Source organism: Gastrolobium bilobum, unplaced genomic scaffold (genome assembly GCF_033153095.1).
Source record: "Gastrolobium bilobum isolate Gb01-03AN ecotype WA unplaced genomic scaffold, APGP_CSIRO_Gbil_v1 utg44884, whole genome shotgun sequence".
Taxonomy (NCBI): Eukaryota; Viridiplantae; Streptophyta; class Magnoliopsida; order Fabales; family Fabaceae; genus Gastrolobium; species Gastrolobium bilobum.
Genome location: NW_026897767.1, coordinates 77,405 through 93,087, shown reverse-complemented (window position 1 = coordinate 93,087; position 15,683 = coordinate 77,405). Strand labels below are relative to the sequence as shown.

Sequence of the window (15,683 nt, the reverse complement as noted above, 5' to 3'; positions counted from 1 at the left end):
GTTGAAACAGATTCAGTGGATTTAAGGACAACTAATGAGATTCAATGTTATTTATCAAATGTAATTTTTATTTATTCAAATATTGTAATTCAAGATTGTTATTGTTAATGAGATTGTTACAATGATATTATGACTCATTTCATCTCTGTATTGGATATTATGATTCATTTCATTTAATTTCATCTCTGTATTGGATAAAATAATAAGAATCAAATGCTATAAAGAATAGTGGAGAAGAGCACAAAATAATCCTTCTAATTCAGCATCTACAAAAAATAAATTTACATAAACAACGACTGCAGTATCCATTGGAAGTCATTCATAATACAAACTTCATTCACCACTTTAGCTATACAAACTTCATACAACACTCAGTCTCTCATGTCAAGATCTGATAACAGTATGCATGGACAGCAAAAAATATATTCCATACATCCTTGAGAGACCAGCTGTACACTCAAACATATGACCATCTTTTAGGGCACCAAATTTTGCTTCTGTCAAAAGAAATAAAAGTCAAATAGTTAAATCTGTCAAAAAATCTTTGAATTTACATACAGCAAAGTACCTACCTCCAAGATAAGCATTAGGCAAAAGAAAACACAACCTAGACAAATATGATAGACCAAATAGACCAAACATCATTTATCACCAAGAAAGGAATGACAAGCAAATGCTAGTCTGCCAATAAAATCAAAAGAGGGTAAAAAGGAATAGCTTAGCATACAAACATAATTTATGCACACCTCAAAATTAACTTCAACATCAGTTCCATTTTTTTCTTTGCATGTACGCTTATTATGTCCTCGTTTCTTGCAATGTCCACATATATTAGTATGCTTTGATGCTTCTTCAATCCCACTTTGAATCCTTTTACGGCCTTTAGTTTGTGAAATGTTAGGATCCTTCAAGTTCATAATGGAAGACTCTTCGAGTTGAGAATCCAAAGAATGTAAGTTGAAATCCTCTAGACCCTCACTCTCCTCAGATATTAAACACTTTTCTGCAAACGTAGCAAGAGAGTCAACACCATCATTAATGATTCTAAATGCCTTGTGTGACCTTTTTGCAAGCTCAGCAATTCTAGACAATTTAGAGCTTAGCTGAAGGTTCTGAAGGAGTCCATCTCCAGGAGAAAAACATGTGTCGTTGTATGAACTTAGTATATAATTTCCTTCCTTGCTCCAACGACGCAAAATGAAATGCTCAGGAATTTGATAAACACCTTCAACAAACAAAATAGCAAGAATATGCTTACATAGGATTCCCATGAATTCAAAATATTGACAAGAACACCTAGCTTCTTTATCATCCACCTTTGTCTCCACTGTTGCAGAATTTTCTATATCTTCCATATTAAAAACTCTATAGGTAACCCATTCTCCGTCATTTCCAAGTTTCTCCGTAGAGTATTGTAAACTATCACACAGCTCTTTGCTGAACTTGTCAAAAATATTAGAGGTATATTCTTTAGTTGCATGTCTCTCCAATGGCATATTCAATACCAAACGCCTTTCTTTGTGCATAGATTCAAAGTTTTCCCTTCTAAAAGACTCGTAGCGAGTATCTACAGCTTGATTATATTTTTCCACAAATTCTTTTAATGTTGTACCAGCTGTAACAAAACCATCAAAGAATGAATTTATACTTTCACTCCGCTGCGTAGTGTTCATACCAGCAAAGAAAGTGGACCTATTAAATATTGGTACCCAAGAGGATCTAATTGAATATAGTGTATGCAACTACTCATTTCCATCAAGACCATACTTAACAAGAATATGATTCCATCTATCATCAAAGTCTTCAGTGCTTTTGGAGTTCCAAACACTCTGATGTATTTGATTACCAAAAGATGCATGCTCATGATAAACACGGGAAAGCTTCTCTGGAATTTTTTTCATAATATGCCACAAACAAAATCGATGTTTGGCTTTTGGAAAAACTTTGGATACCGCATTGGTAATTGCCATGTCCTACAAATTCAATAACACATGTAAGTATGCAATCAGTAATGTATGAAACAACTCAATAAAATGAAATTAAATTGAATGTACTTGGTCAGTAATTATAGCAATCAGATGTTTCCCATTCATTGCTCGAAGCCATTCCTCAAATAGCCAAACAAAAGTTTGCTCGGTTTCATCTTTTAATAGAGCACATCCGAACAAGATTGACTGCAAATGATTATTTACCCCAACAAAAGGTCTAAATGGCATGGAATACTTATTAGTCCTATATGTTGTGTCGAAGGTGATGACATCCCCAAAAAGCTCATAAGCCTGCCTAGACCTTGCATCAATCCAAAAAAAGCTTTCCATGCGATCATCTTCATCACACTTGATGGAATAAAAAAAATTTGGATTCATTGTCTTTTGTTTAACACAATAATGTAACACAGCTTGTGCATCCCCTGCATCATATATTTTTTTTCTCACATTTTTCATATGATTATAACAATCTCGGCTATTAAACAATACATCATTGCCTCTAAGGATAGTGGCAACCTTTCCGATGGGAAAACCCGAATCATTGAATTTTTCTATCAATGATTTTGCAGCAGCAGGCATTTTTTGTGTGATCTCAGATATGAAACATTCATTGGAGAAACCAAACCATGATTATGGTTGTCAGAAAAATATGTAATTCTCCACAATTTTATTTTTTCATTTGTACAAGCCTTAATACAAGCTTCACACCCTATGCGTGCTGATGATGTCCTCCTTATCAAATTTCCGTGAGAAACTTGATCAACACTCTTTTTTTTTTTGTTCTGCAAAACCCTCTCTAGCACATGTTACCTTGATGTAGTTCTTCTTAGTTGTTCTAACCCGAACTCCAAAACCTCTTGTCCTAGCAAATGTTGTGTATAAGTCTAATATATCCTTTCGTTCAGAAAATTCCATTCCAACCTCAATCAAACAATCAATATTCTTTGTCGGCGTCAACACAATACTATTTGACATATTGTTAATTGGTTCATTCAATATGTCATCTCCCAATTTATCAAGCATGTCATCTTCATTCTCATTGAAGTTTGCAGAATTTATTACATCTTCATCCATGCTTCCAAGGTCACTAGATACCTAAAATAATTGACTATCGAAATTGAAAATGAAAAAAATAAAGCAAAATCAGTATTTATAGAAACAAAAATAATGCAATGTGCGACACTGTAGCATCATAGACCAATGATTTTAAGCTGATTGAACGAATTGAGAATATTTAGAAAGATGGATTAATAAAGAAAATTATAAAAGGAAAGAAAGAACCAAATTGAAAAAATAAAAATAAAAAAATAACCTTTGCAGATTGGAGATTCGAGCTCCCTAAATGCAACTGTAAAAGTTTATCTTCAGCTACATTTCTCTTCTCTCTGTCTTCAACTGACCATTGCTTAAGTATATTAAAACCAGAAAATTAAAATCAAATGCTTGAGAGATGACTGAAGAAAAAACATATAGACACCTTCAAGTTTCGAAAGACGGAGAAAAATTCATGCGCGAGAGTGCGAGAGTCCCAGTAGCTTCCACTTCAGTTCCGGATTACTCTCTTCCACTTGTGTTCTTGCGTTCTTTAGCTGGTGACGGTGGCAGAGGGCGGTGGCGGGGCGGTGGCGGAGCGGGAGGGAAGCATAAAAAGGGAGGGAAGCATAAAAAGAGAATGAAAACTAAAGACTGGGGAGAAAAGAAAACTGAGAAAGAAGAGAGAGAGTGTCAAAAATTTAAAGCTAGTAATGGCCGTTGATTAATATGATAATCTAACGGTGAATAAGAAAGTAGTAACCGGTAGTCAAAAATAATGGTAGTTAGTATATCGGTCCTCTTTTATAAAAGGGTAAAAGATTTTTCCAGTCACCGGAGATAAAGTTATTTCCAGTGAGCTCAAAACGACGTCGTTTTGGGGCGGAAAACAAGGTATTTTTGTAATTATAATATATTGCAGGGTTATATTAGTCTTTGTTATTATGATTTTTTAATCTTATAATCCAAAACGATGTAGTTTTCAGCTCACTGGAGATAACTTTATCTCCAGTGACTGGAGAAATACTTTTCCCTTTATAAAAAACAGAAATTATAACTATTTTTTTGTTTTTAGAATTAAATTTAGAGAACATATTTGAGTTATTTTTATTTTGTGTTTTGACTTTTAATTTTAAAAAAAATAAAAAATATCTATTTCATTAACTATTCTACAAAACAGTTTTAAGAAAAAAAATTCAGAAAACGATCAAACATAACCTTAATCTTTCGAGCACATAATGCTTAATAAAAATTCTCTTTTCATAAATTCACCGAGCTTTTTTTGATTTCATCTTTGTTTGTGCTTCTATCTTTCAAGCATAGTATCTTTTTTTTAAGTAAATACCCTTTTTGATCTTCAACAAATTTCATGATCCTGCTTTAGTTCCTAGCAAATAAAAAGACTATTCGTGGTTCCTAAGAAATTCAAAATGGATCCATTTAATTGAAATCGTGGTCCCTCACAAATTTAAAAAAGACTCACATTAGTCCCTCAAAATGACTAAAATGGGTCCACTTTGAATTTCTTAGGAACCACGAATAGCCTTTTTATTTGCTAGGGACTAAGGCGGGTATCGTAAAATTTGCTGAGGATCGAAAATGATATTTACTCCTTTTTTTATCTAAACATTATATTCTTAGTGTAGGTTTCGTGTTCGGCTATTTGACCATTTTACCCCTCATTAATTAATTAATACTATTTTGCCCCTGATTCAAAATTATCTACCAATCTGCCCCTCTTTAATCGACTACCTTGCATTTTTAATCGACTAAATAGTTGTTGGGAGATTTAATCGACTAAATCTCCCTACTTAATCGATTAAAAAATCATACTGACTTGTTTTCCTTTGTTGTCTGTTGGGAGATTTAGTCGACTAAATAGGGAGATTTTGTCGATTAAATCTCCCAACAACCATTTTTGCTTGTTTTGGTCATTTAGTCGATTAAAAATGCAAGGTAGTCGATTAAAGAGGGGCAGATTGGTAGATAGTTTCGAATCAGGGACAAAATGGTTATTAATTAATTAATAAGGGGCAAAAGGGTGAAAAAACCTTTCGTGTTCCCCCACCCCTATGTAGCACCGATACCGACACGAGACACGGGATACGACACGACTCGACACTCCGACACGTTAATTCTAAAAATATTAGATTTCGACACGTTTGGACACGTTTGGATATTAAAGAATATTTTTAATTTATGTTGTGTATATTATATTTAATATTCAATAATTTAACAAAAAAATAAAGCTAAATTTATAATACCCATTAATTTTGCAAAAAAATATAAGATATCACAAATATTTATATTAAATTCAATAAAATGGTAATAGTAATCCAACGAATCTAATAGTTAAAACTAAAAATGCAATGCAACGCAACCTTTGAACCTTTTTTTTAGTTTCTACGACCCAGGTTGGAGTGTCGGGGAGTGTCAGAGTGTCGGAGAGTGTCGGACACGACAAGTCGGAGTTTTTGAAGTGTCGGTGCTTCATAGCCCCACCCCCTACCCCACCCCACACACACATAGTTGTTTTGAATAAAACTTAAGGTTTATTTGCATCAGTCGATTCAATGAAAAGAATATGTACTTTTTAATATTAATATTGGATAAATTGTTTTAAACTTTCCTAATTTAATTGATTAGCCTTATGTGAATGAAATAGGACGATTTTTTTATAAATTTTTTTTTGTATTAGTAGAGGGCAAGAGTCTAAAGGGAAAAATACATAGATACATGTTGCATGTATGAAATTACATGCTCCATTAACAACCTAGAGCTATTAACCTTCTAAAAAGAGAGAATTACATCAGGTGGATTAGTAAAAACAAGAAATCTTGAGCAGGGAGAGACAAACCCATTTTGGCAAGTTTATCCACACAAGATTTTAGCTATTTAGGCATAAATTTTGTACTCAAGTTACCAAACATTTAGGCGACAAGCCTAATATGATTAATCAATGAAGATTAACCATAAATTCCAGCATTTCCAGATAAACAAAGTAAGGCTTCTCTAAAATCATAGCCAAGGAAGAGGTTAGTGCAGTTAAGTTTCTAAGTAAAGGTAAGACATTGTAAGCAGCCCCATAATTCAACTTCCAAAACAAAGGAAGGACCAATATTGAGAGCAAAACCATAGATCTAGCTCCTTTAGGAATCATATAAATCCACCATTTGAACTTTTAGTATTTGCTACACACATAGCTCCATTAACATACAAATTAAATTTGCTTTGAGGGATTTTTCGTCAAAGTGAATGGCTGGAAAAGTACTTGCATTCTTATCACATATTGTAATTCCATTACTAGATTTTTTCATATCAGAGGGAAAAAGAAGAATCTGATGGTAAGGATCTATAGGCTTAGTGAAATTTTTTTCATGAAGATTTGAGTTTCTCCATTCCCATAAGAACCAACAAGTTATGTAAAATACTTCTTTTCCAAACATGCCATTTGTTTACGAGGAAAAAGTTGATGATATTATACATGAACCATGATTTACCATCTAAGGGGAAGAAGTTTTGAGGAACATGTTCAAAGAACCAGCTTTTCCAAATGAATTTTGTAAAACTACAATCTCGGAAAGTGTGGAAGATTGTTTCAGCATTGTTAAAACAGGAAGGGCAAGATTGGGGGCTTTCACTCTAATGACTGATTCTATCACGAACAAGGAGTTTGTTAAGGCAAGTCAACCACATAAAAACTATAAATCTAAACGGTTACTTCCATTTCAAAAGCAAGGTCCAAAGCTTATCTCCATTGTCATTATACTCCATAAAATTACAATGAGCAGTTCTAACAAGAGGCTTTCTTGGATTAAGCTTTTTCCACTTTAAACATCCATTGGTTTCAATAGGAACAACGAGAATAATTAGTCCCAACCTTTGGAGGGTCATCTAGTCAAGGAAGAACGAAAGGTAAGTCCAATTCCAATCCCCCCCCCCCCCAAAAAAAATAAAATCTACCAAATCGCAAGCTTTCAAAGATAAATCAGTATCGGGATATTTGGTACTCGCAAGATCATAAAGATTGTTTTGCAATCCTCCCCATATGTCAATCCAGAAGAGGGTCAAAATGTCATTTCCAACATCCCATTCTAGGTACTGAGACATTTTATTCCAAGCAGAGTATAAGTTTTTCCAGAAAATTGAGTCACTACTTTTAGCCACCACTCCATGACAAGGGTCACATTTCCTCCCATATTTTCCAAAAAGAACCTGAGCCCAAAGACTTTTCTAGTTGTTGATGAATTACCAAGATATCTTATGCATTAAAAACTTCCAAGGCCACCACACTGCTTTGGTAGACACATATTTTTCCCAAGAGACATAGTGGGCTTTGCGCTTTGAGTCGGTATCATCCCAAATGAAATTGCGCTAAAGCTTCTCAATCTCTTGACACATGTGTAGGGAGCACATTATTATGCATATGAAAGCTAAGAATGGCTGAAATGACATCTTTGCTAGAGTGATTTTTCCTACAAGAGAGGCACTTGGATTTCTAACCATAAAGTCTATTTTGAACTTTATTAGTAATATTAGCATAATGATCCTTTCAAATCCGTTTGTGTCTCATCAAGGAACCCAAGTAGTAACCTAGATTGTTGACTCTGTTGAAACCACTAATAGAGGTAATCTCATGAGCAAGGTCTATAGGGACATTTTTAGAGAAGTGAATGCAAGATCTTCCTATGCTCACACATTGTCCAGACATTTTTAAGGATCTATCTATGAAAAAAATGATTAAGTTCAGTGACTCAAAGATGCTTTAGAAAAAAGGATGATGACGTCAACAAACATAAGGTGAGAAATCAAAGGTCCTTCCTACCAGCTTCGATTGGGTGCCAATTCTTCTTTTCAAGTTCGTTCATTATTAAATGGGAGAGTTTTTCCATACAAAAAACAAACATTTAGAGAGAAATAAGGTTTCTTTTCCTAATACCTCTACGAGATTGGAAACCAAGGGTTTTAGCATCATTCCAAAGAACCTCCAAGTAGGGGTTTGTAACATAACCCATGATAGCCTCCACCAGATTACTAGAGAAACCAACATCAATAAGGACCATTTTGATGAAATCTCGTCTAAGCTTGTCATAAGCTTTCTCCAAATTGATTTTTTTGGAAAAGAATCCTTTTTTCCCTTTTCATCTTGTGCATAGAATGGACAAGTTCTTTAGCAATAATAAGTTGTCATGAATGTACCTCCTAGTAACATTGTCTAGGGGAGATGAGACTACCAAGGAGTGGTTAGATCTTATGAGTCAGGATCTTGCTAATGTCTTAATAGATTGTATTACATAGTGCAATTGGCCAAAAGCGCTTTATAAGTTATGGACTACCAATCTTGGGGATGAAAGCAATGACAATTTGATTGATGTCTCTTACGTAATCAGGGTGGTTCAGGTAGAAAACCATATTGTTGAAAACTCGATCTTTTAGGGGGCGTTTGGTTGGAGGATTCTAAGAAGATGCATATGCATTTGAGAAGTGGGATTAGTGAGTGCCCCTGTTTGGTTGAAGCGTTTTGAAGATATGTCCACTTAAATAATTACCCCACCTTAACAATTTTCATGTGTATCTGATCCAAATACCCGGCAAAATTTTCCCATTTGCGATGTGGTATTGCATGTTATCTATGTAAATCATCACAATGGGCAAGAATCAGATGACCATTGTACCCTCCTGTTAGCGCGCGAAAGTGAAAATATCATACCTAATCTATTTGTTGCAGAGTTGTTAGAGTTGTCACTTCCCAAAGACCGTAGTCCGATAGACGAAGACAGAGAGTAACATGAGTAGTTTCCAAAGACCAGAGTTGCAAAGTGTTCCTATTTCCAGTCTGAAACCCAAAAGAAATGATCTTTGAGCATAAAGGTTGGTTACTTGGGAGGTAAGGTAAGGAGAAAGCAAATTATTTCGTCTGGGTTGATGGTTGTTTCCTGTCAAAGAGTGCGTTTTTCCTTTGCAACATGGTGTTAGATATTAATTTCTTAAATTGCATGTAGGTGAAAAAAGATTCTTATGTCTTGATGTTGACATCTCACCTCTAGATCTGAGGTAACAATTTTTCGTAGCGTTGTTATTTGTTCGCGTTTGTTGGTTGGAGCAAAGACTGGTTTCGACAAGTAACGGTGACGGACAGAGGCTATATTTTCTGTTTCTTGTTGGCCGTCAATTGTGTTCCACAGCTCTCCAGTAACTCTCGGTTCCTTATTCAACTTGAATGTAAGTAATTTTTGGTTTTGGGTTAAGCATTATTCAGTTTGATTTTGTGAATAGATTGAATAGTTGGCACCAGACAAGGACCACAATCCCATCTTTTGAAAACAGAAATTGGTCTTTGTCATAATGTCATACTAATCCAATTATATTCCATTTTAAACTGTACTAAACTCGTTCTATCATGTTACACATGTCATAGCTGAATGAGTTAACCTAAATCTCAATATTATATTTATAAGTTGTCATTCTTTCTTATGCACAGTTGTAAAACCTTGTTACCATGACTCCATTGAATATTATATTAAAACTATTTACCTGTGTAGCACTGTAGCATTCATCTATTTTGTCCGAAATAGTCCCTGCAGTAATGCTTAGACGTTTGGTTTAGGGTTCAAAAAGAGTCATGGCTACCGATATGGATGTATTGTCTTGTTTAGATATTCAATGTCAGGTGTCATTTGGAAGATGATGTTTGAATCTCCTCATTTAACCAAAACCACCACCACCTACCCAATGATAACATATCAGAACCCTCTTACAAAGGATGCATGTTCACCCAACAAATAAACCCCGTGCTTTGAATATGAAGTCATATTATTTCACCGATAGGTCACTTTCTGAGTTTTAGTGTGAAGTAACTTAACATGCATCAATTTGAGCATATACACCAAATTACCTGGCACTGAAGTGTACGTTTCACTGATTTTCCCTGTTGTTTGTGATATTTTTGTTGTTGTTAACTGATTCATTTGTCCCTTTCGTGTTATATCATGGCCCTGGGGGATGGAATGGAGTTGAGTGTCGTTCTTGTACTCATTACTCATTTCCAGTGTTTGAATCAATTGACCATGTTGTTAGTCAGTTTGTGTGCTTTGTTAATACGGCATATTCAAAGCAGGAGAAATAATAGGAGGAGAAGAACATTGGATTATTGCGGCAGGGCTAGGGTTAGGGAAGTTAACTTCCTTAGAATAGTTTATATAAGTGACACTGCTTGTATTGAGAATACAAGGATGGACAGAAGGTCTTTTCATAAATTGTGTGAGTTGGTTAAAACAGTTGGGCGGCTGGAACCTACTGCGCATATGGGTGTGGAAGAGATGGTTGCAATATTTTTGCACATATTGGCTCATGATGTCAAGAATAGGATTATAAAAAGATAATTTATGAGGTCCGGTGAAACCATTAGTAGGCAGTTCTCAAATGTGTTACTTGCTGTTTTACGTTGTCATACTGTTTTGTTGAAACGGCCTGAGCCAGTTGCAGAAACCTTGACTGATGAAAGACGGAAGTGCTTCAAGGTAACATAAGAGTTTAGGCACTAGTACAATTTTTTTTTTTCAATTCATCTCCATTAACTTTTGAATTTGGTAATTACATCTGTGGTTTGAAATAATAGAATTGTTTGGGCGCTTTAGACGGGACACACATAAAGATAAATCCCTTGCAAGCTGACAAGCCAAGATACCGTACTAGGAAGAGTGACATTGCAACAAATGGGTTAGGGGTATGTTCTCAAGACGAACAATTTATTTTTGTTTTGCCTGGATGGGAAGGGTCAGCCGCAGATTCAAAGGTGCTAAGAGATGCAATCTCGCGGACCGACGGTTTGAAGGTGCCAAAAGGTACTGCATTAAGCATTTGTCGTTCTTAATTATTTGAACATTATGCAATTTTAGGCTTATTTTTGTTGAATCATCCAACTCATCCACTTACGGTTGTCTTTGTAGGTTACTATTACTTGTGTGATGCAGGATACATGAATGGTGAAGGTTTCCTTACACCGTATAGAGGACAACGATATCATCTCACTGAATGGAGGCATGACCCTCAGCCAAGGACACCACAAGAATATTTTAATATGAAGCACTCATCTGCACAGAATGTTATAGAGCGATGTTTTGGTATGCTCAAGGGGCGTTGGGCAATAGTCAGATCGAAGTCATTTTATCCGGTTAAGACGCAATGTAGGATTATAACAGCTTGTTGCTTGCTTCATAACCACATAAGAAGAGAAATGACAATGGATCCGTTAGAGGCTGATGAAGTCAACATGCAGCAGGGAGAAGATGACATAGGAGGAAATGAAATGATTACTCATGTTGAGTCTTCTAATGCATGGTCACTTTGGAGGGATGAAATGGCAAATAATATGTTTAACGCGTGGAGGAGTCGTGCTTGAATTGGAGTCTTCTTAGATTGTCTTTACTGATTTATGTTTAGGGTCTTTAAGTAGTATGTGTTTGGTTGGACAAGCTTTTATCATTGCAATGTTTTTCCTTGTATAATTAATAACTTCCCAAACATACATTACGTATTATGTACTTCAAATGTTCGTGTTGTGTCATTTCGTTGTGATTGTCTTTTATTTGACAATTTAAATCCGTATTTTCAATGTTTGCGTAACTTCTATGTATGGCTATTATATTTATCAATCTAAATTTCCTTTTTTTAATATCCATAGCAGAGATTGTCTTTCTTTCACTGACATTATGGCAAAAGATAGTCAGCAATCCACAAAGCGAAGTAATCATACGTGGACCGCTGAAGAAGACAAAGTGCTCATAGATTGTCTATCGGAGATTGGATCATGTTGGCGGGGAGATAACGACTTTAAACCTAGATATTCCAATGCTGTGGAAAATATGATGCACCAGAGGATACCTGGTTGTTCCATTCGGTCAATTCTTCACATCACATCCAGGGTGAAGCTTATGAAAAACAGTATAATGCCATACATGAAATGGTCGGGCCAAATGGTGGAAGCGGCTTTGGTTGGAACGATGCCAAAAAAATGATCGATGTGGAGAAGGATATCTTCGATGAATGGGTGAAGGTGATTATTATCCTATTTTAAAGCATTACATTAGTTATAATTATTGTGTATATTCAACTGGACATAATGCAGATTTGATTATTCTTTGTACAGAGCCACCCAACTGCGAAGGGTCTTTTCAACAAACCTTTCCCTTACTATGATGTTTTGGGGACTATCTTTGGCAAGGATGTGGCTAGCGGTGGAAATGCAGAAGCCCCAGCAGAATCAGTAAACCATATGGAACGAGATTCAACCATGTGTGCAAAGAGTGGGACTGCATTTGATGAATATCTTGACCTTACGGGAGACTACATACCCGCACCATGCCAGGAGACTGCAGTGCCTGACATTCCAGCCGAAAACCCAATCGAAGGAGCATGCATTTCTGCTGCTATTGTCAGAAAGGGAAAGAAAAGACAAAGGACCCCAGATCCTGTAGTTGTTGAATATGTTGGTGTCATGAAAGGTATTTCCCAAAATTACCAGAAAACTACAGATAGAATGGAAAAGTTGGTTGAATGCTTTCAGCAAACGACTGCTGGAAGCAACAGGAGGATGTTGATTATGGCGGAGCTTGAAAAATTTGAAGATCTAACTATGCCTCAGATGGTTGACGTTGCTGTGCAACTGGGTAAGGATAGCAATTTGACAGATATCTTCATGCAATGCAACGAAGGTGCAAGGCGGTGTCTGGTGGCTGGGTTGTTGTCTCATTCCATCTGATAATAGGGTGCAATATATTTTGGCCCAGTAGGGATATTTTGAGAGGCATGTCTTCTATTATTTGTTGTGGGGTTTGGTAATCTATGACTTGTTGTAAATACCATGGTGGGTATCATAGTACACACATGCTGTAGTATAGTCAAATACAATTATTGACTCTGTAAATATGATTTTTTGTATAAGCCATTACATGATACAAGATGCAAATTTACATGTGGTGAGGTCAACTGAATCTACTTACAAAGTGTAGCAGGTTGATATGGGAGTAGAAGCCTTTGCTGGGTTCGGTTTTATCTTTTCATGTTGTGATCCCTATGTAAGTTATGAGTACTACCATTGGGTCTATAGGACTGCATTTGCATCCTCGTATAATTATTTAAATCTGTTTTTGGTTGATACGAAGATAATGATTTTTATGACTGTAATCTCTCTTGTTTTGTAGATATATGAATTCAACATAGAATTTGTACACTTACTCGAATGACCTTAACTTGTTTTTTTATATATGTGTTTGATAGTGTTTTGGTGATGCTACATGGGCTCCATAGTCAAACAATATGGAGGAAATTGGGGTGTTTCCTGTCATGGGTAATGAGAATTGCATCAGATAGGCTTGGTTGACTTGCTTAGATGGAAAGTTTGTTGTGCAATGGTCTTCGAACAGGCATTGAAGTATACTCATCTTATAATTGAATGATGAGAAGGGGACAATGATGAATGTGATGGTCTATTTGACTGTAATCTCCCATGATGTCATGAATATGATGGCCACAATCTGTAATCAGATTTGTTAAGTATTATGATTTGAGCCCTCAATCTGTAATGTTAATGGATCTTTTACCTTTCACTTTTGCTGCATTCACCGTGTTGTCTGTTAGCATGTAACTAAATCAAGTGCAATCTATTGTATCTATGACTTGTTCGCATCCATAGCTTTATGTCTTGGATGTGTCGTACGAAATAAAGTTGTTGTGAATGATTTTGCAGTGTTTTGTGGCTTGCTTCCTAAGTTATGGCTACAATCAATTACTTTCTTTACTGCACATTTTGGTGAGGTCAATGAAATACACCATCTCACCGCATGCAATTTAGGGTGATACATTTGAATCACATATATCAGCTTTCTTTACTGCAATATTGGCACTTTTCACCTGGTTTGTACTTGCTGTATTACAGGACAAAGCTCAAACAATAAAAGATAAATGGGACAAGAAATAAATGGAAAGCAAATGTTACTTTTCCTCTGATGTTACAAATAAGGAAGAACATGTACATGGACAATAATAACTACACAATAATTAACACAAGTCTAGCCCAACATGAAGAGCTGGCCATATATTAGACCAGCCAAACCACCACCAATAAGATGTCTCTGCCCACACATAATCCAAGTGTTGCATACATGCTAACAGTTGACAAAAGGCTGACTGACTTAGCCAGTTTTCCAGCAGGGGACCATGTCTTGGATACCCACTGTTGACCTCCACAATCAATAGGCCAAGATTTCATCACTCCATCCATTGGATCTATATCCTTCTGACTTCTGCCAGCACTCAGCCTCAGCTTCATTGACCTTGATGATGTGCTTTGTTAACATTGGAGATATGGAAATTATCTGATCTCTTAAAAAAGACAAAGTAAGCTCATCTATATGTCGTTCACCATCATCTGTTGATATGGCCTTGGATCCTTGTGGTCTGTGAAGAAGTATTTTCCCAAAGTCTTAGGCACTAGTAAACAGATGTGCTATACAACAAGGTCAATGGCAAATAATAACAAAATTAACTAATGACATAAAAGAGTATTTTATTCATTAACAACAACTTGCTAACATAGAAAACACCGTAAAATGTGGTATAAGCAGAACAAATTCAACATGAGATTGAGGCATTATGATGTTACTCCATTGAATATTTGTAATACCCTTTGTCAGATCATCAAGAAAAGTACATTAAATCATACCAGTCCATGCCATCCAATTTGTACATAACTCATCCAATCTGTCTAATTCAACCTCTGAATGTATCCCTAAATCATATGGAATAAAAAAATGTCACCAAAAGCAGACAAACAACTAAATCTTTACCAATGCAGAAAAAAGGAGAGCAGGTCGAACCCTATAATTATCTGTACAAGTCAAAATAAGTTGATAAATAATACAATGAATAGACTACGAGTAACCGTACGGATATTTCTGTAGGGACCCTCAATGAAGGTCACTTACATTCTGTATGGCTTCGGCTTTATACAATTTGTGGTTATCAAATGGGAGGACCTTGGTCACTTTGAAACAGGAATGCATCTCACAACCACAAGTTAGTCAGTATATATGGTATATGAAGGTACTTGAAATACTGATTCTCATCTACTAATTTCCTGCATAAAATACAAAAGGTTTATCTAAATGAATAGTAGGCAGATCCTTTCATTAGCAGTTACACCACAGGCAAGACAGGTAGGATATATGGGCAAACACTTACACACGATAACAAAGCAGATTTGTATTAAACATATATGGAGGACAAAAAATAGATATTTATTTTACTATATTAATATTAATTTCATAATTGTTGTGAATTAAAAATTACCATAACCAAACCATTCTCATGATATTGGTGTATAATATGAGTTGTAACTTGGAGGCCATAGATTCTAATTACAACAATAACATCTCCACTTACAGGGTTAAGGCTGCATACATCAGACCCACCCAAACCCCACACAACCGAAAGCCTTGTGCAGTGAGTTGTTAGTTCTCATCTATGAGTTGAAGGCACTAAAGCTAACCTGAACGGAACTGCATTTGCATTAGTAATCATACTAAGCACAACCCTGTCTAAGCATGTTCTGATTGTCCACACTCCAATTTGGTCACCGAGTCCTGGTAAGAGGCATGGCTCTAC

The 15,683-nt window shown here is 35.8% G+C and overlaps 1 protein-coding gene across 1 annotated transcript; it reads right to left on the bottom strand.

The window, feature by feature from the left end:
• Positions 1 to 641: 641 nt before the first annotated feature.
• On the bottom strand, positions 642 to 1,673 carry LOC133310042 (protein FAR1-RELATED SEQUENCE 5-like). The gene has a single exon (XM_061510921.1). It carries the CDS (start codon positions 1,671 to 1,673, stop codon positions 642 to 644), a length of 1,032 nt encoding a protein of 343 aa, XP_061366905.1.
• Between the last annotated feature and the right edge of the window lie 14,010 nt (positions 1,674 to 15,683).

Bases quoted from the DNA above. Each gene is read 5' to 3' on its own strand.
- LOC133310042 (XM_061510921.1), bottom strand. From the start codon at position 1,673: ATGAACACTACGCAGCGGAGTGAAAGTATAAATTCATTCTTTGATGGT.